This window comes from Carcharhinus amblyrhynchos, chromosome 7 (assembly GCF_965287045.1).
Source record: "Carcharhinus amblyrhynchos chromosome 7, sCarAmb.v2.hapA, whole genome shotgun sequence".
Taxonomy (NCBI): Eukaryota; Metazoa; Chordata; class Chondrichthyes; order Carcharhiniformes; family Carcharhinidae; genus Carcharhinus; species Carcharhinus amblyrhynchos.
In genome coordinates, this window is record NC_137330.1 from 4,331,716 (window position 1) to 4,348,476 (window position 16,761).

The 16,761-nt window shown below is 42.0% G+C and overlaps 3 protein-coding genes across 3 annotated transcripts; 2 read left to right on the forward strand and 1 right to left on the reverse strand.

Moving 5' to 3' along the window:
- The first annotated feature begins 6,296 nt into the window (after positions 1 to 6,296).
- On the forward strand, positions 6,297 to 6,674 carry LOC145345393 (histone H2B type 1-B-like). The gene has a single exon (XM_080193209.1). The coding sequence runs from the start codon at positions 6,297 to 6,299 to the stop codon at positions 6,672 to 6,674; it is 378 nt and encodes a 125-aa protein (XP_080049335.1).
- Positions 6,675 to 8,074: 1,400 nt separating this feature from the next.
- Positions 8,075 to 8,706, forward strand: LOC145344724 (histone H2A-like). The gene has a single exon (XM_080191831.1). It carries the CDS (start codon positions 8,090 to 8,092, stop codon positions 8,474 to 8,476), a length of 387 nt encoding a protein of 128 aa, XP_080047957.1. The 5' UTR covers positions 8,075 to 8,089; the 3' UTR covers positions 8,477 to 8,706.
- Positions 8,707 to 9,643: 937 nt separating this feature from the next.
- LOC145344723 (histone H4) lies at positions 9,644 to 10,035 on the reverse strand. Its single transcript, XM_080191829.1, has one exon. The coding sequence runs from the start codon at positions 10,033 to 10,035 to the stop codon at positions 9,724 to 9,726; it is 312 nt and encodes a 103-aa protein (XP_080047955.1). The 3' UTR covers positions 9,644 to 9,723.
- Between the last annotated feature and the right edge of the window lie 6,726 nt (positions 10,036 to 16,761).

Below are 16,761 nucleotides of genomic sequence, written 5' to 3' on the forward strand. Positions count from 1 at the left end.
GTAACCTCTTGTGAGGTACCTTATCAAACGCCTTCTGAAAATCCAGAAAGACCACATCCACCGGCTCTCCTCTATCCACCGCCCTAGACACATCCTCATAGAACTCCAGTAAACTGATCACTAAACAGGTCACTGAAAGTGGCAATGCAGGTGGAGAAGGTAGTCAAGAAGGCATACAGCATGCTTGCCTTCATCGGCCGGGGCATTGAGTTTAAAAATCAGTAAGTGATGTTGCAACTTTATAGAACCTTACTTAGGTCGCACTTGGAATGTAGTGTTCAATTCTGGTCACCACACTACAAGAAGGATGTGGAGGCTTTGGAGAGGGTCAGAAAAGATTTACCAGGTTGTTGCCTGGTATGGAGGGTATTAGCTATGAGGGGAGGTTGGAGAAACTTGCTTTGTCCTCACTGGACAGAGGTTGAGATGTGACCTGTTAGAAGTCTACCAGATTATGAGAGGCATGGACAGAATGGATTGCTTGAAGCTTTTTCTCAGGATGGAAAAGTCAATTACTAGGGGGCACAGGTTTAAGGTGCAAGGGGCAAGGTTTAAAGGAGATGTTCGAGGGCAGATTTTTTACACAGAGGGTGGTGGGTGCCTGGAACTCATTGTTGGGACAGGTAGTGGAAGCAAATATGATAGTGACTTTTATTTTTGACAAGTACACGAATAGGATGGGAATGGAGGGATATGGCCCCTGGAAGGGTAGGGGGTTTTAGTTAATTCGGATAGCATGGTTGATGCAGGCTTGAGGGCCAAAGGGCCTGTTCCTGTGCTGTCATTTTCATCTTTATCTGCTAAAATTGGTGAGATTTGTGGCTGCCATGCCAAATTTCTGTAATCTTCTGAGAAAGTAGAGGCATTGGTGGACTTTCTTATCTATAGTGTCAGTATGGGGGGACCAGGACAGGTTGTTGGTGATCTGGACACCTAAAATTATGACTGCAGTAAAAAGTAAGTCGAACTGAAAACTCTCTAGTGCAAATTAAAATGGAGAACACTCACACTTGCGTGTCTGAAGCTGTCAGTTTCATTCTTATGCCAAGGGCCTTGTATGAAGTGTTAAACAGAAATGTTTGATTCAAAATGTCATAGGTATGGAATAAAGGCATAGCACCAGGAAATATACTGATGATTGCTGATAAACATGAACATTCACAAATTGAATAGTGACTTGAAGACAAATGTTCATACACCAACAATAGTTCACAGATTTTAATAGATCACACAGATTCATAAGCGTAAGACACACATGTGCAAAAATCCTTGGAAAAGATCTTGCATTTTACTGTGGGTACGAACTTAAATTGACACTCAAACAAATTATATTAAAGGATGTAAAACCATTTCCACATTTCAGACCCTGAGAAAGTTCATGAACCATTGATATTCATAAGCTATATACATAGCTAAAACTGACAAATACTGACTAAAATCAAATCCACGTATCAGTTATTGACAGATGCAGAATAACTCTCACATCCACATGCCAGAAACTGACAGAGAGAGGGAATGCAAAAAGAAACAGCAGTCATGTACAAACAAGTCTCTATTTCAAAACAAAACAGTTACTCAACACCAGAAATGCCCTTAGACAATGAAACACCAGCCCTCAATTTACCAGAAGTTGATAGGAAATGCACCAATGTCACATTTGCACATCAGAAACTGACATGAAATAAATGCAGAAAGAAGTCAATTTCACACAACTGAAAATTGCTATGACTGTTCAGAACTTGCATTCAAATTTTTAATGTATAATGACAAATGCCATGTAGTGTTATGACAAATATAAATCCCAATGTTGTGGACAAACCAAGGCTTTCTCTTCCGTCAAACAAGCTTTGACATGTACATATCTTAGGAAAGTCAGAAATTGCAAAAAACATCATATGCAGCGTAATGGGATCATAGAGAAGAAATATGAAGCAAAATCACCCTTCCCACGAAACAAGGGGTACAAAATAAAATATATAAACGTAACACAGCGACTGTGAGGTAGAGAGCTAAGTAAGTAGGGCAACTGGGAGGCTCTGGTGAGAAATGTGAATGCACACATTGTAAATTGAAAGGTACAAATTTAATGTGGAACTCAAATATGAGAGTTTCACAATAAAACAGAAAATTAAGACATGAAGAAAAAGCAATACCCACACACTAGAATCCAATAGGCAAAGATTAAACCCCTAAGTTTCATACCAGAGATTGACAGGAAATGATGAAATCGTCATTCATTTTCAAGTGACACAGAATAAATTCATGGATACATATATGACTATAGCATTTACAGAGACAATATACAGTTGCAGTTACATGCTAAAGAGTTAAAAATAAATAAAACCCACTCATATGCATATCAGAAACATTTCACATTTCAGAAACATACAGTGAATGAAAGCACACAGCTCCTAATTAGCCACATTATTTACAGAATGTCAGCCACATTCAAGTTACAGAAAATGCTAAGCTTGCAATAAAACTCACAGTAGTTGACAGATATACCAAATCTCTCCAATTCTCGCACAGTAGCAATTAAACGTGCAGAATAAAACTCCAATACAAAAACATAATGTTCAAAATACACAGTAAGATGAATGGAAATTGACAGACACAGAGGGATCCCACATGCACTTGGCCTCATTTAAAACCTGTAGAAGAGAAGACATTCTCCCAAACCAGAAAATAACGGGTGCAGAAACTTCAACCCTACTGTACACACATGCACGCACCAGCTCGAGGTGTAGCATTAGACCCACTGCTTTCTAGTTTGTGTTCACAGACGGCAAGATCCAACATATTGTGGACTGTTTGTGCCATCTGCTGGTTAACAATAAGCCATACAACAAATTACATATTCAGAAACATTTTAACTTGGAGTGAAGGAACAGGAAATTGGTACCATCAGATTCAACTGTTCGCAAATCATTATACTCATCAAATTTAAAGTTCTAAAGATCAAGGGTATGAAGCTTTCTATAAATACACAGCGTGTAGTATAGTGTGAAGTACAATAATCAGATAACTGTGAGAAAGGCGACCCTCCAAGCCACTGACCATAGTTTGATTCCTAACTTTTGCAGTGGTCCCATATTTTGTATACGATTCATGCATTTAATTTTATATATCCAGCTTTGAAGGAAGTAATGGTTAAAATAAGATCAAAATAGTCTTATTATAAATGTGTTTTCAATACAAAATTATGGTTCTTGAATAGAAACTTTGTTGTAACTGAAGTATAGACTTGTAACTTGATACATAAATCTGAAGTCAAACATAATCATTAAGATAGTAATTGGTTGAAACATACATGAAAAACATTAGCAAATCTGGGCAATGGATTCTCCTGATGCCTGCTAAAGTCAATTTTTGAGGTAGATACATAATAGTATCAATTCAAAACAGACTGAACATAAAACATCTGAAATGTTGAGCTAATTCTGAGACAAAGTGTCAGACATAACGTATAATCATTAAATTATAATTATTCAGCCCCACACTGTTCCCAAGGACAGAGATCACTTTTCAATTGAAGAGTTAAACTGCACTGTTTGGTGACTTTTTAAAAAAAGTTTCCCTCTATCTCGGTTGAGAGGAGCAAACTTCAATCACAGAATTTGAAAATGTTGATTTAAATATCCTCTGTGACATTTGTCAGAAATGAAATAGTAATATGTAGCTGGAATGGACAAAGTATAATTTATAGACCAAAGCTGTATAAAGTGTCCAAGAATTCAGCCAAGGCCACATGTTGCATACCAGTCCAACATTTAAAATAATCCCAGCACATTGTCGAAAATTGAAAGAGAAAAGGCATGTTTACTGCACCAGGAATTACACGTGAGGCCACGGATCAGATTAACGTATCCACATTTTAATATTCATATAGTTTTAAAATGAATACCATTCCACAACTCAGATACACTTAGTGAGATTAATCTATTACAATAATATACATCAAATCCATATTATAAATTATGTCAAACAGATATTGATATGTTAAGATGTTAAAAGTAAATTGTGCTGAAATGCCTGAGTTAACAATAAAGTTCAGATACAAAATATCCCACTCTCATATACAAGAAATACAGATTGAAAACACTTATTTCAACCATCACAGAATCCTAGCTACAAAATGAATCTGCCATTCAAATTCTTGCCTCAGACAAACACAAAAATAAAAAGTTCCAAATCATATCAGAGAAAGAAACAATAACAGAATGATCCCTACATCTACAAACTAACAACAGGCTGACAGATTGAGGATGCTGCCCTCAGTTATTGAAACTGCTAAGGCTGAAATCTGTATGATAAATCCCACATTCACTTACACTCTCTGAAACCGAAGGATGAGGCAAATAATGTTGTTCATATCACACCTGATTACAGAATCTATCCTCCAATGAAATACAATGTGGTCCATAAAGGATGCAATTTATAAAGTACTGAAAAATTCAGATAGTAGCACATTAACATCCAATAGCAGAACCAGGTGATATTTAAATGAATCATACACTCAATGTCAGCTGGAACTTGATGAGAACTGAATTAATCTATACTCATATTTGAGAGAGTGAAAGATAGAGAGTTGTGTCCACACTCTCAAAATCTCCAGTAAACTGAAAAGCCATGCAATAATCCCACCTCACTGAGACTATGAGGAAAAATATGCACAGAGCCATAACCACAGCAATATTTGCTGTCAATACTTTTCAAAGTCCAATCGTCACGGAGCTGAATCCACAGTCAAATAACACGCCACACATTGAATGACACGAAAAAAACTAAATCAAAGGTTTTTAATGAATCACGATCAACTTCAACTTCACATTGTTCCAGACAGGTTCAACTGGAACCCACTCTTACAGATAATTTTAGAGAAGGACTTCATCGCAGTTTTGCTACATTACAAATACTGAGTGATGCACAGAGAGGCAAAACACACAGATTCACATATAATATGTGAAAATAGTGTGTGCAGATTAATGCAAATCGTTCAACATTCAGAAGGAGAGAAAAAAGACTTAGAAGGAACACCCTATTATACAATTCTTAAGAGGAATCGTCAAACAATAGGATTTCACCTCTCAAGAGTGGAAAACAACATACAGAGTACCACAGACTGACTGATATAGAAGGAAAGCTTTATTCTGACAGTGAAACAAACAATAGGAAAAGCCACTTGCGGAACCATAAATTCTAAAACCCACAATCCCTTAAAGAGATTTGAGAACTAGCTTACTACTGTTAGCAATACTCCCAAAAAAATACTAAATTGTTATCTGGGTTCAGGATGCTCTGTGATGAGAGACTGAGTAAATTAGGATTATATTCCCTAGAGTTTAGTCTCTTGAGAAGGTGAAGGATAGGGGACAACAGTTTGGAAAATCAGTGTGAAATCCAATATCACTCATGATCACATTGAATGGTGGGTCAGGAACGATGGGCCATGTGTTCTAGACACAGTAAGAAGTCTGACAACATCAGGTTTAAGTCCAACCGATTTATTTGATAGTAAACTCGCAATCTTTCGGGGTTTGCCCCGTCGCCATGTGCTCTAATCCAATGTAATTTGTTGTGTTCCAGTAAGAGGTACCAACCCACTTTAAAATGTGAAGAACAATAAAGGAAAAAAATCTGTTCACTAATCCCCTAACCTACACATGTTGGGACACGAAGAGGCAATTTATCATGACTAATAAACTTAACATGTGCATCTTTGTAATGCGGGAGGAAACCGGAGCACTCGAAGAAAACCCATGCAGACATGGGGAGGACGTGCAAACTCCACACAATTACTCAAGGTCGGAATTGAACCCGGGTCCCAGGCACTGTGAGGAAGCAGTGCTAAAATAAACCTTGAGGTTTATCTCAAATATTCTAGTCTGCGACGTCCGGGCGACGGGATGAAATGAGGAGCAGTTCTTGCTGGTGAGGAAGGGAAGAGAGATGAACGGTGTCAGCAGTATTTTATAGAGCGATGTGGTTTTACCAGCAGAGAGAATGCGCTGGTATCGCCAGAGTGCGGAAGTTTGGGAATTGTTTGAATAAGGAGGCGGCAGGGGGAGTGGAGGATGTAACTACAGAGAGAATATGCGGATGTGAGGAGCAGTAACTGTGATTGGTTATCTGAACGAACCAATCAAATAAGGAGAAAATCCCGCATCATCACAGATTAGCCAATGGTGAACACGTCTATCGTCCATCCCTCATTTCCATACTTGTCTGGGTTAGCCGATAAATGAGAAGTTGAAGCAGGTATTTCACTTACTCTGCGTCTGCAATCTGAGAGCACCATGCCTGAAGAAAAGAAACTCCAAGTTTCCAAGAAGGGCGCTAAAAAAGCCCAGAAGAAGCCGGTAACGAAAAGCGGCAAGAAGAAGAGGAGGTCCAGGAAGGAGAGTTACGGCATCTATATCTACAAAGTGATGAAGCAGGTTCACCCCGACACCGGCATCTCCTCCAAGGCCATGAGCATCATGAACTCCTTCGTCAGCGACATCTTCGAGCGCATCGCGGGTGAGGCTTCCCGCCTGGCCCATTACAACAAACGTAGCACCATCAGCTCCCGGGAGATCCAGACCGCCGTGCGCCTGCTGCTGCCCGGGGAATTGGCCAAGCACGCCGTGTCGGAGGGAACAAAGGCCGTGACCAAATACACCAGCTCCAAATAACACTGACCAATGCACTGAAAAAAAAACACAACCAAACGGCTCTTTTAAGAGCCACCCACAACTTCTGTGAGAAAGCTATACTATCATCGTTTTAGAAATTATATACTTAAAACTGTCTTTCATTAGCCTTTCAGTCAGGAACTTCTGGATAATGTAGATTAATTGCCTTTTTGGCTGAATCTGTTTACTAATATCCATGAATAATGTTTGCCCACTGACTCCCTGAGCGCCCTCTTCTCAGAGGAGTTGATATTCGAACACTCATTGTTTGTTGAGAGAGAGAATAAATAGAAATAAAAATGTTTCAAATCCAGTTTTGTTCCTCTTTATATAACCGATCATTTCATTCCCTGTTAGCCTCGGTGTTTTATTAAGCATAATCTCAATACCCACAAATTTAAACCTCTCTGCTTTTGCGCGACGCTAGGAGGCAGCAGTCCACTGCACCGAGACGGTATAATGTTAATTTGTTGAACATCCACGCCATTATTGTCCGAAGTATAAGAAATGGGAATGCCCACCGCCAGGAAAGCGGGTTTCAAAAAAGATCGAGATTAAACCCGAAGGGGATCCCGGCTTGTAAAAGTGAATCTGATAAAATAGGAAATAGTAAAGTAATGGACGCTAATTTCTAAACATTGACATTAGGCGATGTTGATATTCTGGAGACTTTCTGGGTGAGAACATTTCCATAATTGTGACATGTACCGACTGTCTCACACATGATTTTTAAAAATAATACATTTAGGGGTTCTGCGAATTTGGCGCAATTTCCAATTATTGCACTGTTTTAATTAATCAGACACACACACAAAATCAGGAACTAGAGGAAGAGAGAGGCAGAATGTAAAAAAAACGCAATAAAATTAGTTTATTATTTGAATGATTTCTTATTTATACATTGGCGGGATTTTAAATGTGAAGATTAATCGGTTGGAATTTGAAAATGTAGCTCCTGACTTTCCACCCTCTGATTTTAATTCAGATTTCCCACAGTATGTTTCTTCAATTAATTTTCGACTTCTTGTTAGTTACACAGAAAACCAGAAACTGATTGAGAAAGGGAAATTTTTAGATTAGGGAGAGAAATGGGGTGTATTCTGATCTTGAGCTGAAATCTTAATTACGTATAACCTTGTTCTAATTGCAAACAAACATTTTCTGATTTTAGGCGCTGATTTGAAATAAAAAAGCGGTTGGATTTTGGCGCCCTTACTTTCCGCCCTCAGCACCGGGGCCTTTCCCGATTGGTGCTTTAAACAGATATCTGATTGGGCATTGTGGAGAAGGTCTCATTAGGGTTTCCTCATAGCCAATCAGCAATGTGTGCACCGCCATCCCTCCCCAAGCTATAAGAGAAGTGAATCTGGGCGGCATTTCTCATTCTCTGTTAAAGTGTGTGAGAGATTGTGAAAATGTCTGGAAGAGGAAAGACCGGCGGGAAAGTTCGTTCTAAGGCTAAGTCTCGCTCATCCCGGGCTGGATTGCAGTTCCCGGTGGGCCGTGTTCACAGGCTCCTGAGAAAGGGCAACTATGCGGAGCGTGTGGGTGCCGGAGCCCCGGTCTACCTGGCTGCTGTGCTCGAGTATCTGACGGCTGAAATCCTGGAGTTGGCCGGCAATGCGGCCCGGGACAACAAGAAAACCCGCATCATCCCCAGACACCTCCAGCTGGCCGTGCGCAACGACGAGGAGCTCAACAAGCTGCTGGGAGGAGTGACCATCGCTCAGGGCGGAGTGTTGCCTAATATCCAGGCCGTACTGCTGCCCAAGAAAACCGCCGCGGCATCGAAGACCAAGTAAAGCGACAACTCTGAAATCTAACAACCCCAAAGGCTCTTTTCAGAGCCACCCACTTTCTCTGTGAAAGGGCGACCCATTCTCCATCCGATTGGTGGTGAATCTGAGAATTTCTCTACACATTTTCACTAAAATGAACTGGATTGGCAGCTGGATTTATTTGAGAGGGTGGGTTAATTTGAGGTGTTTGATGCTTATTCAAGGAATCACCGCGTGCCCTGCATTGAATTAAACTCGGCTATCTAGTTCTAGCAATTTGAATGAAGTATTCCACTGCCACACACAGGTTGGTGGGAGAAATAAATACGATGTAAGAAAATAAATTGTTCCATCGATATTTATGTGTTGCAGCTCTTTTGACAAACTTGGTTGCTCTGAAGAGCTTGTGTTGGGTTGGGTTTTTCGGCGCGCTGCCCGCGGTTGTTTCCGGCCAGCATTTCGTGGACAAGTTTGAAAAGATTGTGCGGCAATTATTTCAGGGCCCTGATTGATGGAACTATAACTGACTTTTCTTCAATTTCAAAAAGCCCGCCAATTTGAGAGACGATACTCGAAAAATCAACAAATCAGACTTTGAAATGATTTGTCTCAATTTAAAAAATCGCAAACACTCAACGTTTGCGCAGTGTTTAGCACCACGATTAAATTTAGTCTCATTTCGTGATAGACCTACAATCCTTTCGTGCCCACCAGGCACTGAAGGGAATGGGGTGCATTATTAAACCCTTTTATCACATGTTGATTTGGTATTTTCATTCCATTTTCTCTTTTTTTCCCCTCGGGAAGTTCCCCTCCTTTTTAGGTGCTGTCCCTTTTAATTCTTCCTTTTTAAAAAATGATTTAGTTTTTTTGGTTGGCCAATAATATTGACCGGGCTATAACAAGCTGGAATAAAACTCCTACTGGTATGGGGAAAACAAAGTGTCACAAAAACTTAAGGTAACTCGATTCCTTTTGCATTGGAATAACTGTGGATGCTAGGAATAATTGAGAAAACCTTAAGACGTCTGAAAGGAGGTGAATTACTACAGACCGATTGAAGATCTTCAAACATGATATTAAACACCGGCAGATTTGACATACGCTTTTTTTTCGGCTCACAGGCAGTAAGTTTCTTTCTGCCAGATGCACACCTTTCGGATGCAGTAATTAAATTTCCCGTTCTTGTGGTAAGGTCAGTGCTCTCAACGTGAGGATGTGAGTGGCTCTGAAAAGAGCCTTTGGGTTTTGTGAGAATTGGGTGGATTTGTTTAGCCGCCGAATCCATAGAGAGTGCGGCCCTGGCGTTTCAGAGCGTACACCACATCCATGGCGGTGACCGTCTTGCGCTTGGCGTGCTCGGTGTAGGTGACCGCATCCCTGATCACATTCTCCAGGAAAACCTTCAGCACCCCGCGGGTCTCCTCGTAGATCAAGCCTGAGATCCGCTTGACGCCGCCACGGCGAGCCAGGCGGCGGATGGCTGGCTTGGTGATGCCCTGGATGTTATCACGAAGCACTTTGCGGTGCCGCTTTGCTCCGCCTTTCCCCAGCCCTTTGCCTCCTTTCCCTCTACCAGACATGATTCTTCTTCAGTCAAATCGCTGCTGAATGAGAGAGGAGCTGCAGCTCCCTTTATTATACAGCTCGCCCCGACCTGACTGAGAAAGAGAGAGAGAGAGAGAGAGGCGGGACGGGGAAGAGACTGAGAGACAGACAGAGCAGTGAAATGTCTTTCAACATTCAGCTTCTCCTCCTCCTGCCCGAACCGATATTTTAGATTCAAATTCAAACAGAAATGAAAAGAGCGCGATGAACAAAACGTGCAAACTGGAATATCATATACAAGCGAGTTAGAAACCCGGGTCTACTCAATCCAGACTTGTCAGTAATATTTTCGCTTCAGTGCAATCCCTTTCAAATGTTAACACAAAGCGCTTCATGCCAGTCTTTTTCAACCTGATTAAATTAATCGAGTACTGTTCCGATCAGATATTAACTCCTGCAAACACACCGATTCGCGCTGAGGATGTATTGGTGAGGATGTGCTGATGAACAGCAAAGGCACTGCAGGGAATGATCTCGGTTTGAACTTCAGACAGCGATTATCCAGCAACTTGAACCGCTCTCTGCCTTTCCCTCACAGAGTAAAAAGCCTGATAACACCAGGTTTAAGTCCAACCGATTTATTTGATAGTAAACTCGCTAGCTTTCGAGATTTCTCTCTTCTTCGGGTGAATGGAGAGTTCTGGCCTCAGACAGAGCGTGTAAAGCAGAGACAGTTTACAGATTACTGATTAGAATGCCAATCTTTACACCTAACCTGCTGTTCAAGTCCTAAAGTGGCCGACAATGTGAGTGGAAGGAGCATTAATCACAGGTTAAAGAGATGTGTATTGTCTCCAGACATCACAGTAAGTGAGGTTTTGCAAACCCAGGCAAGTCACGGGGGTTACAGATAGTGCGACATGAACCGAAGATCCCTGTTGAGACCGTCCTCATGTGTGCGGAACTTGGCTGTCAGACTCCGCTCAGCGACTCTGTGCTGTCGTGTGTCGTAAAGGCCGCCTTGATAGCCAAGTTCCGCACACATGAGGACGGTCTCAACAGGGATCTTGGGTTCATGTCGCACTATCTGTAATCCCCGTGACTTGCCTGGGTTTGCAAAACTTCACTTACTGTACTGTCTGGAGACAATACACATCTCTGTAACCTGTGATCAGTGCTCCTTCCACTCACATTGTCGGCCACTTTAGGACTTGAACAGCAGGTTAGGTGTAAAGATTCGTATTCTAATCAGTAATCTGTAAACTGTCTCTGCTTTACACGCTCTGAGGCCAGAACTCTCCATTCACCCGAAGAAGAGAGAAATCTCGAAAGCTAGTGAGTTTACTATCAAATAAATCGGTTGGACTTAAACCTGGTGTTGTCAGACTTTTTACTGTGTTTACCCCAATCCAACACCAGCATCTCCACATCATTTCCCTTACATCCCAGTTCCATTTGCTCAAACTGTGAGCAAATCAAATAGGGGAACTAACCAAACTGGAAGAGAGAATGGGGCGAATGGAGCCTTCCTCGTCCTAACTGGAAACGTTGGCTCTATTCTCTCTCCACAGATGCTGTCAGAGCTGCTGAGATTTTGCAGCATTTTCTGGTGTGGTTTCAGATTGCAGCATCCGCTGTATTTTGCCCTTTATTATAACTCAGCAAATTGCATTTGCTCTCGGAATGATTGTGGAGAGGGGCGCATGCGCCATGCTGCCCTGCTCGCAGCCCTGATGCCCTGACGCATGCGCGCTGCCCTCCCCTGGCCCCGCCCATTTCCTCAGTGAGCGGAAATCCTTTGTTTGAAACTGACTGAAATGGAAATGTCAGCGCCCAGGTCAGCGAGGGAACAGCGTTCACATCCCAGCAGCACATCCATTGGGGAGTGTGGACACAGAGGGGCTCAGAGATCCTCACTGACTCGGGGGAAGTTCAGGGAGATTCGGGAGCTGTTTGTAAGAGGCAGAGCGGAGCAGGAACCTGTTCCGGGATTGGAGTGAGCCGGGGGGAATGGAGAGGAGTTCCTGGGACTGTGTGAGACACTGCTGAGGGAGTCACAAGGTGAATAAGCTGCTAGTGAAAATGACCGGGCTTTTCTCTGCTCAAACCTGTGATGTATAATCCCGGTTCAGCTTGTTTGTTGGCATTGTCCAGTGAATGGGGGAAACAGGCGGGACAGTGAGGATGGGAACAATCCTGTAACTGTCACGGATCGGAGGCACCAGCTCATCCAGCTGAGAAAGGAGAAAGAAATGTGTTAGCAGCGGCTGTTGGTTTCACGACATGGTGAGTGAAATGGGAAATAGTAACCACATCTGAGGAAAATTTCACTGTACCCCGGAGTCCTTGCATCATTTGAGCGATACTGGTGTGGATAGCTTCTAAATATTGCCAAGTGTTATGAAAACACCAAAAATACCAGATGGATAGAGGCATTGTGTGGGGAACTGGAATCAGGAACCTTTTTTATTATTGGTTTTGATCTGTGGACCATGTTTTTCTAACTGATTACCAATTGTAAAATGTCTTTGACTCTTTCATTGACATTGACTAAGCTTAGCTTAACTTACAAGATATTTGTTTCCTTCCTCTAGGTAAACATATGAAGAAATAATTTCCTGGGTGCAGATTCATCAGAGAAGAATAAGTTCCCCTGTCTCCTTCTAACTGGCAGTAGGTACAATATTAATCCTAGAATGCAGAGATACAGACAGAACATCAAATCCAGAATTTCATTGATCTCCAGTTCTAGGTAAACATGTTCAATCTCAACAATCATGCACTAAAGTACAGGTGGAAAAAAACATTTCTCTAATTCACTCCTGCTCAATATCATTGGGCAGGCCAGTCAGTGTTAGTCCAAAATCACAAGCATTGTGAGAGTCAGCCAGTAGAGCAGAGGCTCTTTGGTTTATCCACATCAGACCGAGGAAATTAAATCAACAATAATCTTACAGGATTTACTCTTGTGCAAACTGCTGAACTGAATCATTTGGCCCATACCCTTATTCAAGTATTCATCTACATATATTTTAAAAGGTTGATTTTGCTCCACCTCTAATACCCTTCCAGGTGGTGAAGTTCGGAATCCCACCACCTTTGCATGAAGGAATCTTCCCTGAAAATCACATTGTACGGCGGTCCAATCACCTCAAGAATAGACCTTCAGCTTCAGATTAAATATTAGATAATGAAGCTGATTGAAATGTACAGAATTCTACCCAGGCATCTCAAAGCAACACCTTAAATTCCACTACAAGGATTACAAAATTTGTCTTTAAGAACATAAGAACATAAGAAATAGGAGCAGGAGTAGGCCATCCAGCCCTTCGAGCCTGCCCCGCCATTCAATAAGATCATGGTTGATCTGTCGCTGCTCAGTTCCACTTTCCCGCCCTCTCCCCATAACCCTTAATCCCCTCTCCTATCAAAAACCCATCAACCCGCGTCTTAAAAATATTTAGCGAGGCAGCCTCCACCACTTCAACGGGCAGAGAATTCCAGAGATTCACCACCCTTTGAGTGAAGAAGTTCCTCCTCAACTCCGTTCTAAACCGCCCCCCTTTTATCTTGAGGCTGTGCCCCCTAGTCCTACTGTCTTTTTTGAGCGGGAAGAGTCTTTCCACCTCTATCCTATCCATCCCATTCATCATCTTATACGTCTCAATGAGATCTCCCCTCATTCTTCTAAACTCTAATGAGTACAAGCCTAATTTATTCAGCCTCTCCTCATAGCTCAACCCCCTCAACTCTGGTATCAGCCTAGTAAACCTCCTCTGCACTCCCTCCAAGGCCAAAATATCTTTGCGCAGGTGCGGCGCCCAAAACTGCACACAGCACTCCAGCTGCGGCCTCACCAATGCCCTATACAGCTGCAGCAAGACCTCCCTACTTTTATCATCATCTTCACATCATTCCTCAAAAATCCATCCTTCCCGTTACTGAATCAGGTGGCACAGATGACAGACAATTTTACCGGATTTGAAGTGTCAATATTACTGTCCAGTTTCTAAGAAGACAATAATCCTAGTTCACTTTCACTTTGCAATCTCATACCAGTCACTCAACAAAGCTTGACTTCATTATTCCCAGTCAGTTGTGAAAGTTTATTTAAAATGTGTAAATCTGATATTAAAGTAATCCACAGATGATAGAGAAACAAAGATTAATCCAAACCTCAAAAGGCATTGATTCCATTCAATTTTTCCAAAAGCCATGCTGCAAATATCACTGAGCTGATCAAAATGAATGTGTCTGTGTGTTGGGGAGGTCAGAAAGAGCACAAATTTCCAAGGGTAAATTAAAATCTAATAACATAACCAATTGTCATTTCACTAACTTCCAAATAAGTCTAAGTGATCTATCTGCATATAAAGAACAAAGAAAATTAAAGCATCGGAACAGGCCCTTTGGCCCTTGAAGTCTGCACCAACCATGCTGCCTGACTGAACTAAAACCTCCTGCACTTCAAGGGAACCTCACACCTCTGTTCCCATCCTATTCATGCATTTGTTAAGATGCTCCTTAAAAGTCACTATCATATTTGCTTCCACTACCCCCCCTGGCAGCACGTTCCAGGCACTCACCATCCTCTGTGTAAAACATTTGCCTCGTGCATCTCCTTTAAACTTATGCCCCCTGGTAATTGCCTCTTCCACCCTGAGAAAAAGCTTCTGACCATCCACTCTGTCCATGCCCCTCATAATCTTGTCGATTCCATCAGGTCGCCCCTCAACATCCGTCGTTCCAGTGAGAACAAACCAAGTTTCTCCAACTTCTCCGCACAGCTAATGCCCTCTATACCAGGCAACATCCTGGTAAATCTTTTCTATACCCTTTCCAAAGTCTTTGCATACTTCTGGTACTGTGGTGACCAGAATTGAACACTATATTCTAAAGATTCTACAAAACTGCAACACGGCTTGCCAATTTTTAAACTCAATGAAGGCAAGCATGCTGTTTGCCTTCTTGACTACCTTTTCCACGTCTGTTGCCACTTTCAGTGACCTGTGTGCTTGTACACCCAGATTCTCTGCCTATCAATACTCTTAAAGGTTCTGCCATTTACTGTATATTTCCTATCTGTATTAGACCTTCCAAAATGCATTACTTCTCATTTGTTCAGATTAAATTCCATCTGCCATCTCTCTGCCCAAGCCTCCAACTGATCTATATCCTGCTGTATCCTCTGATGGTCCTCATCGCTATCTACAAATCCACCAACATTTATGTCATCCGCAAACTTACTAATCAAACCAGTTACATTTTCCTCCAAATCATTTATATATATTACAAACAGCAAAGGTCCCAACACTGATCCCTGAAGAACGTCCCTTGTCACAGCCCTCCATTCAGCAACGCACCCTTCCACTGCTACCCTCTGTCTTCTATGAGCCATCTTATCAGTTCATCTCTGATCTTGCTTCTATGGGAGTGAAACAACTGAGCAACAACAGTCCACAGTCTGCTTCAAATGTCCCCTAAAGAGATGTCACCTTGGCCAATTGTTCCTCAATGGTACATCAGCACATTATCAATAGTTTGTCAAATAGTCTCTGAGGAGCATAGGAGTTAGGAGCAGAAGTAAGCAAATTCAGCCCTTCGACCCTGCCCCACTAGTCAATTAGATCACTTGAATGGGTGTAAATTGTGAGAAGTAGATGCTCAACGAGACCCTGGCGTCTCATGCATCAGTCACCGAAAGTAAGCACACCGGTACAGCAGGCAGTAAAGGCAAATGGGATGTTGGTCTTCATCATGAGTGGATTTAAGTATAAGAATATGGATGTTTTGTTGCAATTGTATAGGGCATTGGTGAGGGCACATCTGGAGTATTGTGTGCAGTTTCAGTGTCCTTGCTACAGAGGGAGTACAGCCAAAGTCTGTTATATGAGGAGAGACTAAGTTGGTTAGGATTATATTGACTGAAGTTTAGAAGAATGAGAGGGGAATCTCATAGAAACATGTAAAAATTCTAATAGGGTTTAGCCAGGGTAGATTCAGAAAGAATGTTCCCAATGATGGGGGAGTCCAGAACTATGGTTTATACTTTGATGATAAGGGGTAAACGTTTTAGAACTGAGGTGAGGAAGTATTTCTTCACCCAGAGGGTGTTGAATGTGTGGAATTCACGACCACAGAATGCAGTTGAGGCCATGTCAAATGAGAACATTTGAGGAAATGTCTGATTTCAAGAAGAAATGAGATACAGCTCTCGGGGCTAAAGGGATCAAGGGATATGGGGAGAAGAGGAGATCAGGTTTTTGAATTTGATGATCAGCCATGATCCGAATGAATGGCAGAGCAGGCTCAAAGGGCCAAATGGCCAACTCCTGCTCTTAGTTTCTATGATGTCTAATCTCTCCCTGATCTCAAGCCTACCTCCCCACCTGTTCCCCATATCCTTTTTTAAAATTAGAAATATATCTATCTCCTCCTTGAAACAATTCAGGCTCCACCACACTATGGGACAGTGAGTCCCACAAATTCACCATCCTCTGCAAGCAGTTGTTCCTCTTCATCTCAGTTTTAAATCTACCGCCTCTCAAACTATTGCTGAGACCTCTTGTTGGAGACGGCCCCATAAGAGGAAACATTTGGTCTACGTTTACTTCATCAATCCCTTTTAAAAGTTTATATATCTCGATCAGTTGCCCTCTCTTTCTGTACTGTAGCCAACCACTTTTGACACCTAGTTATGCTTTGCCCAGTACTATAACAACATTAAAAACAATCTGGCACGGACACACCAGTCTCCTGTG

What these genes read in the sequence shown, in the direction of transcription:
- LOC145345393 (XM_080193209.1), top strand. Translation starts at nt 6,297, where the DNA reads ATGCCTGAAGAAAAGAAACTCCAAGTTTCCAAGAAGGGCGCTAAAAAA.
- LOC145344723 (XM_080191829.1), bottom strand. Translation starts at nt 10,035, where the DNA reads ATGTCTGGTAGAGGGAAAGGAGGCAAAGGGCTGGGGAAAGGCGGAGCA.
- LOC145344724 (XM_080191831.1), top strand. Translation starts at nt 8,090, where the DNA reads ATGTCTGGAAGAGGAAAGACCGGCGGGAAAGTTCGTTCTAAGGCTAAG.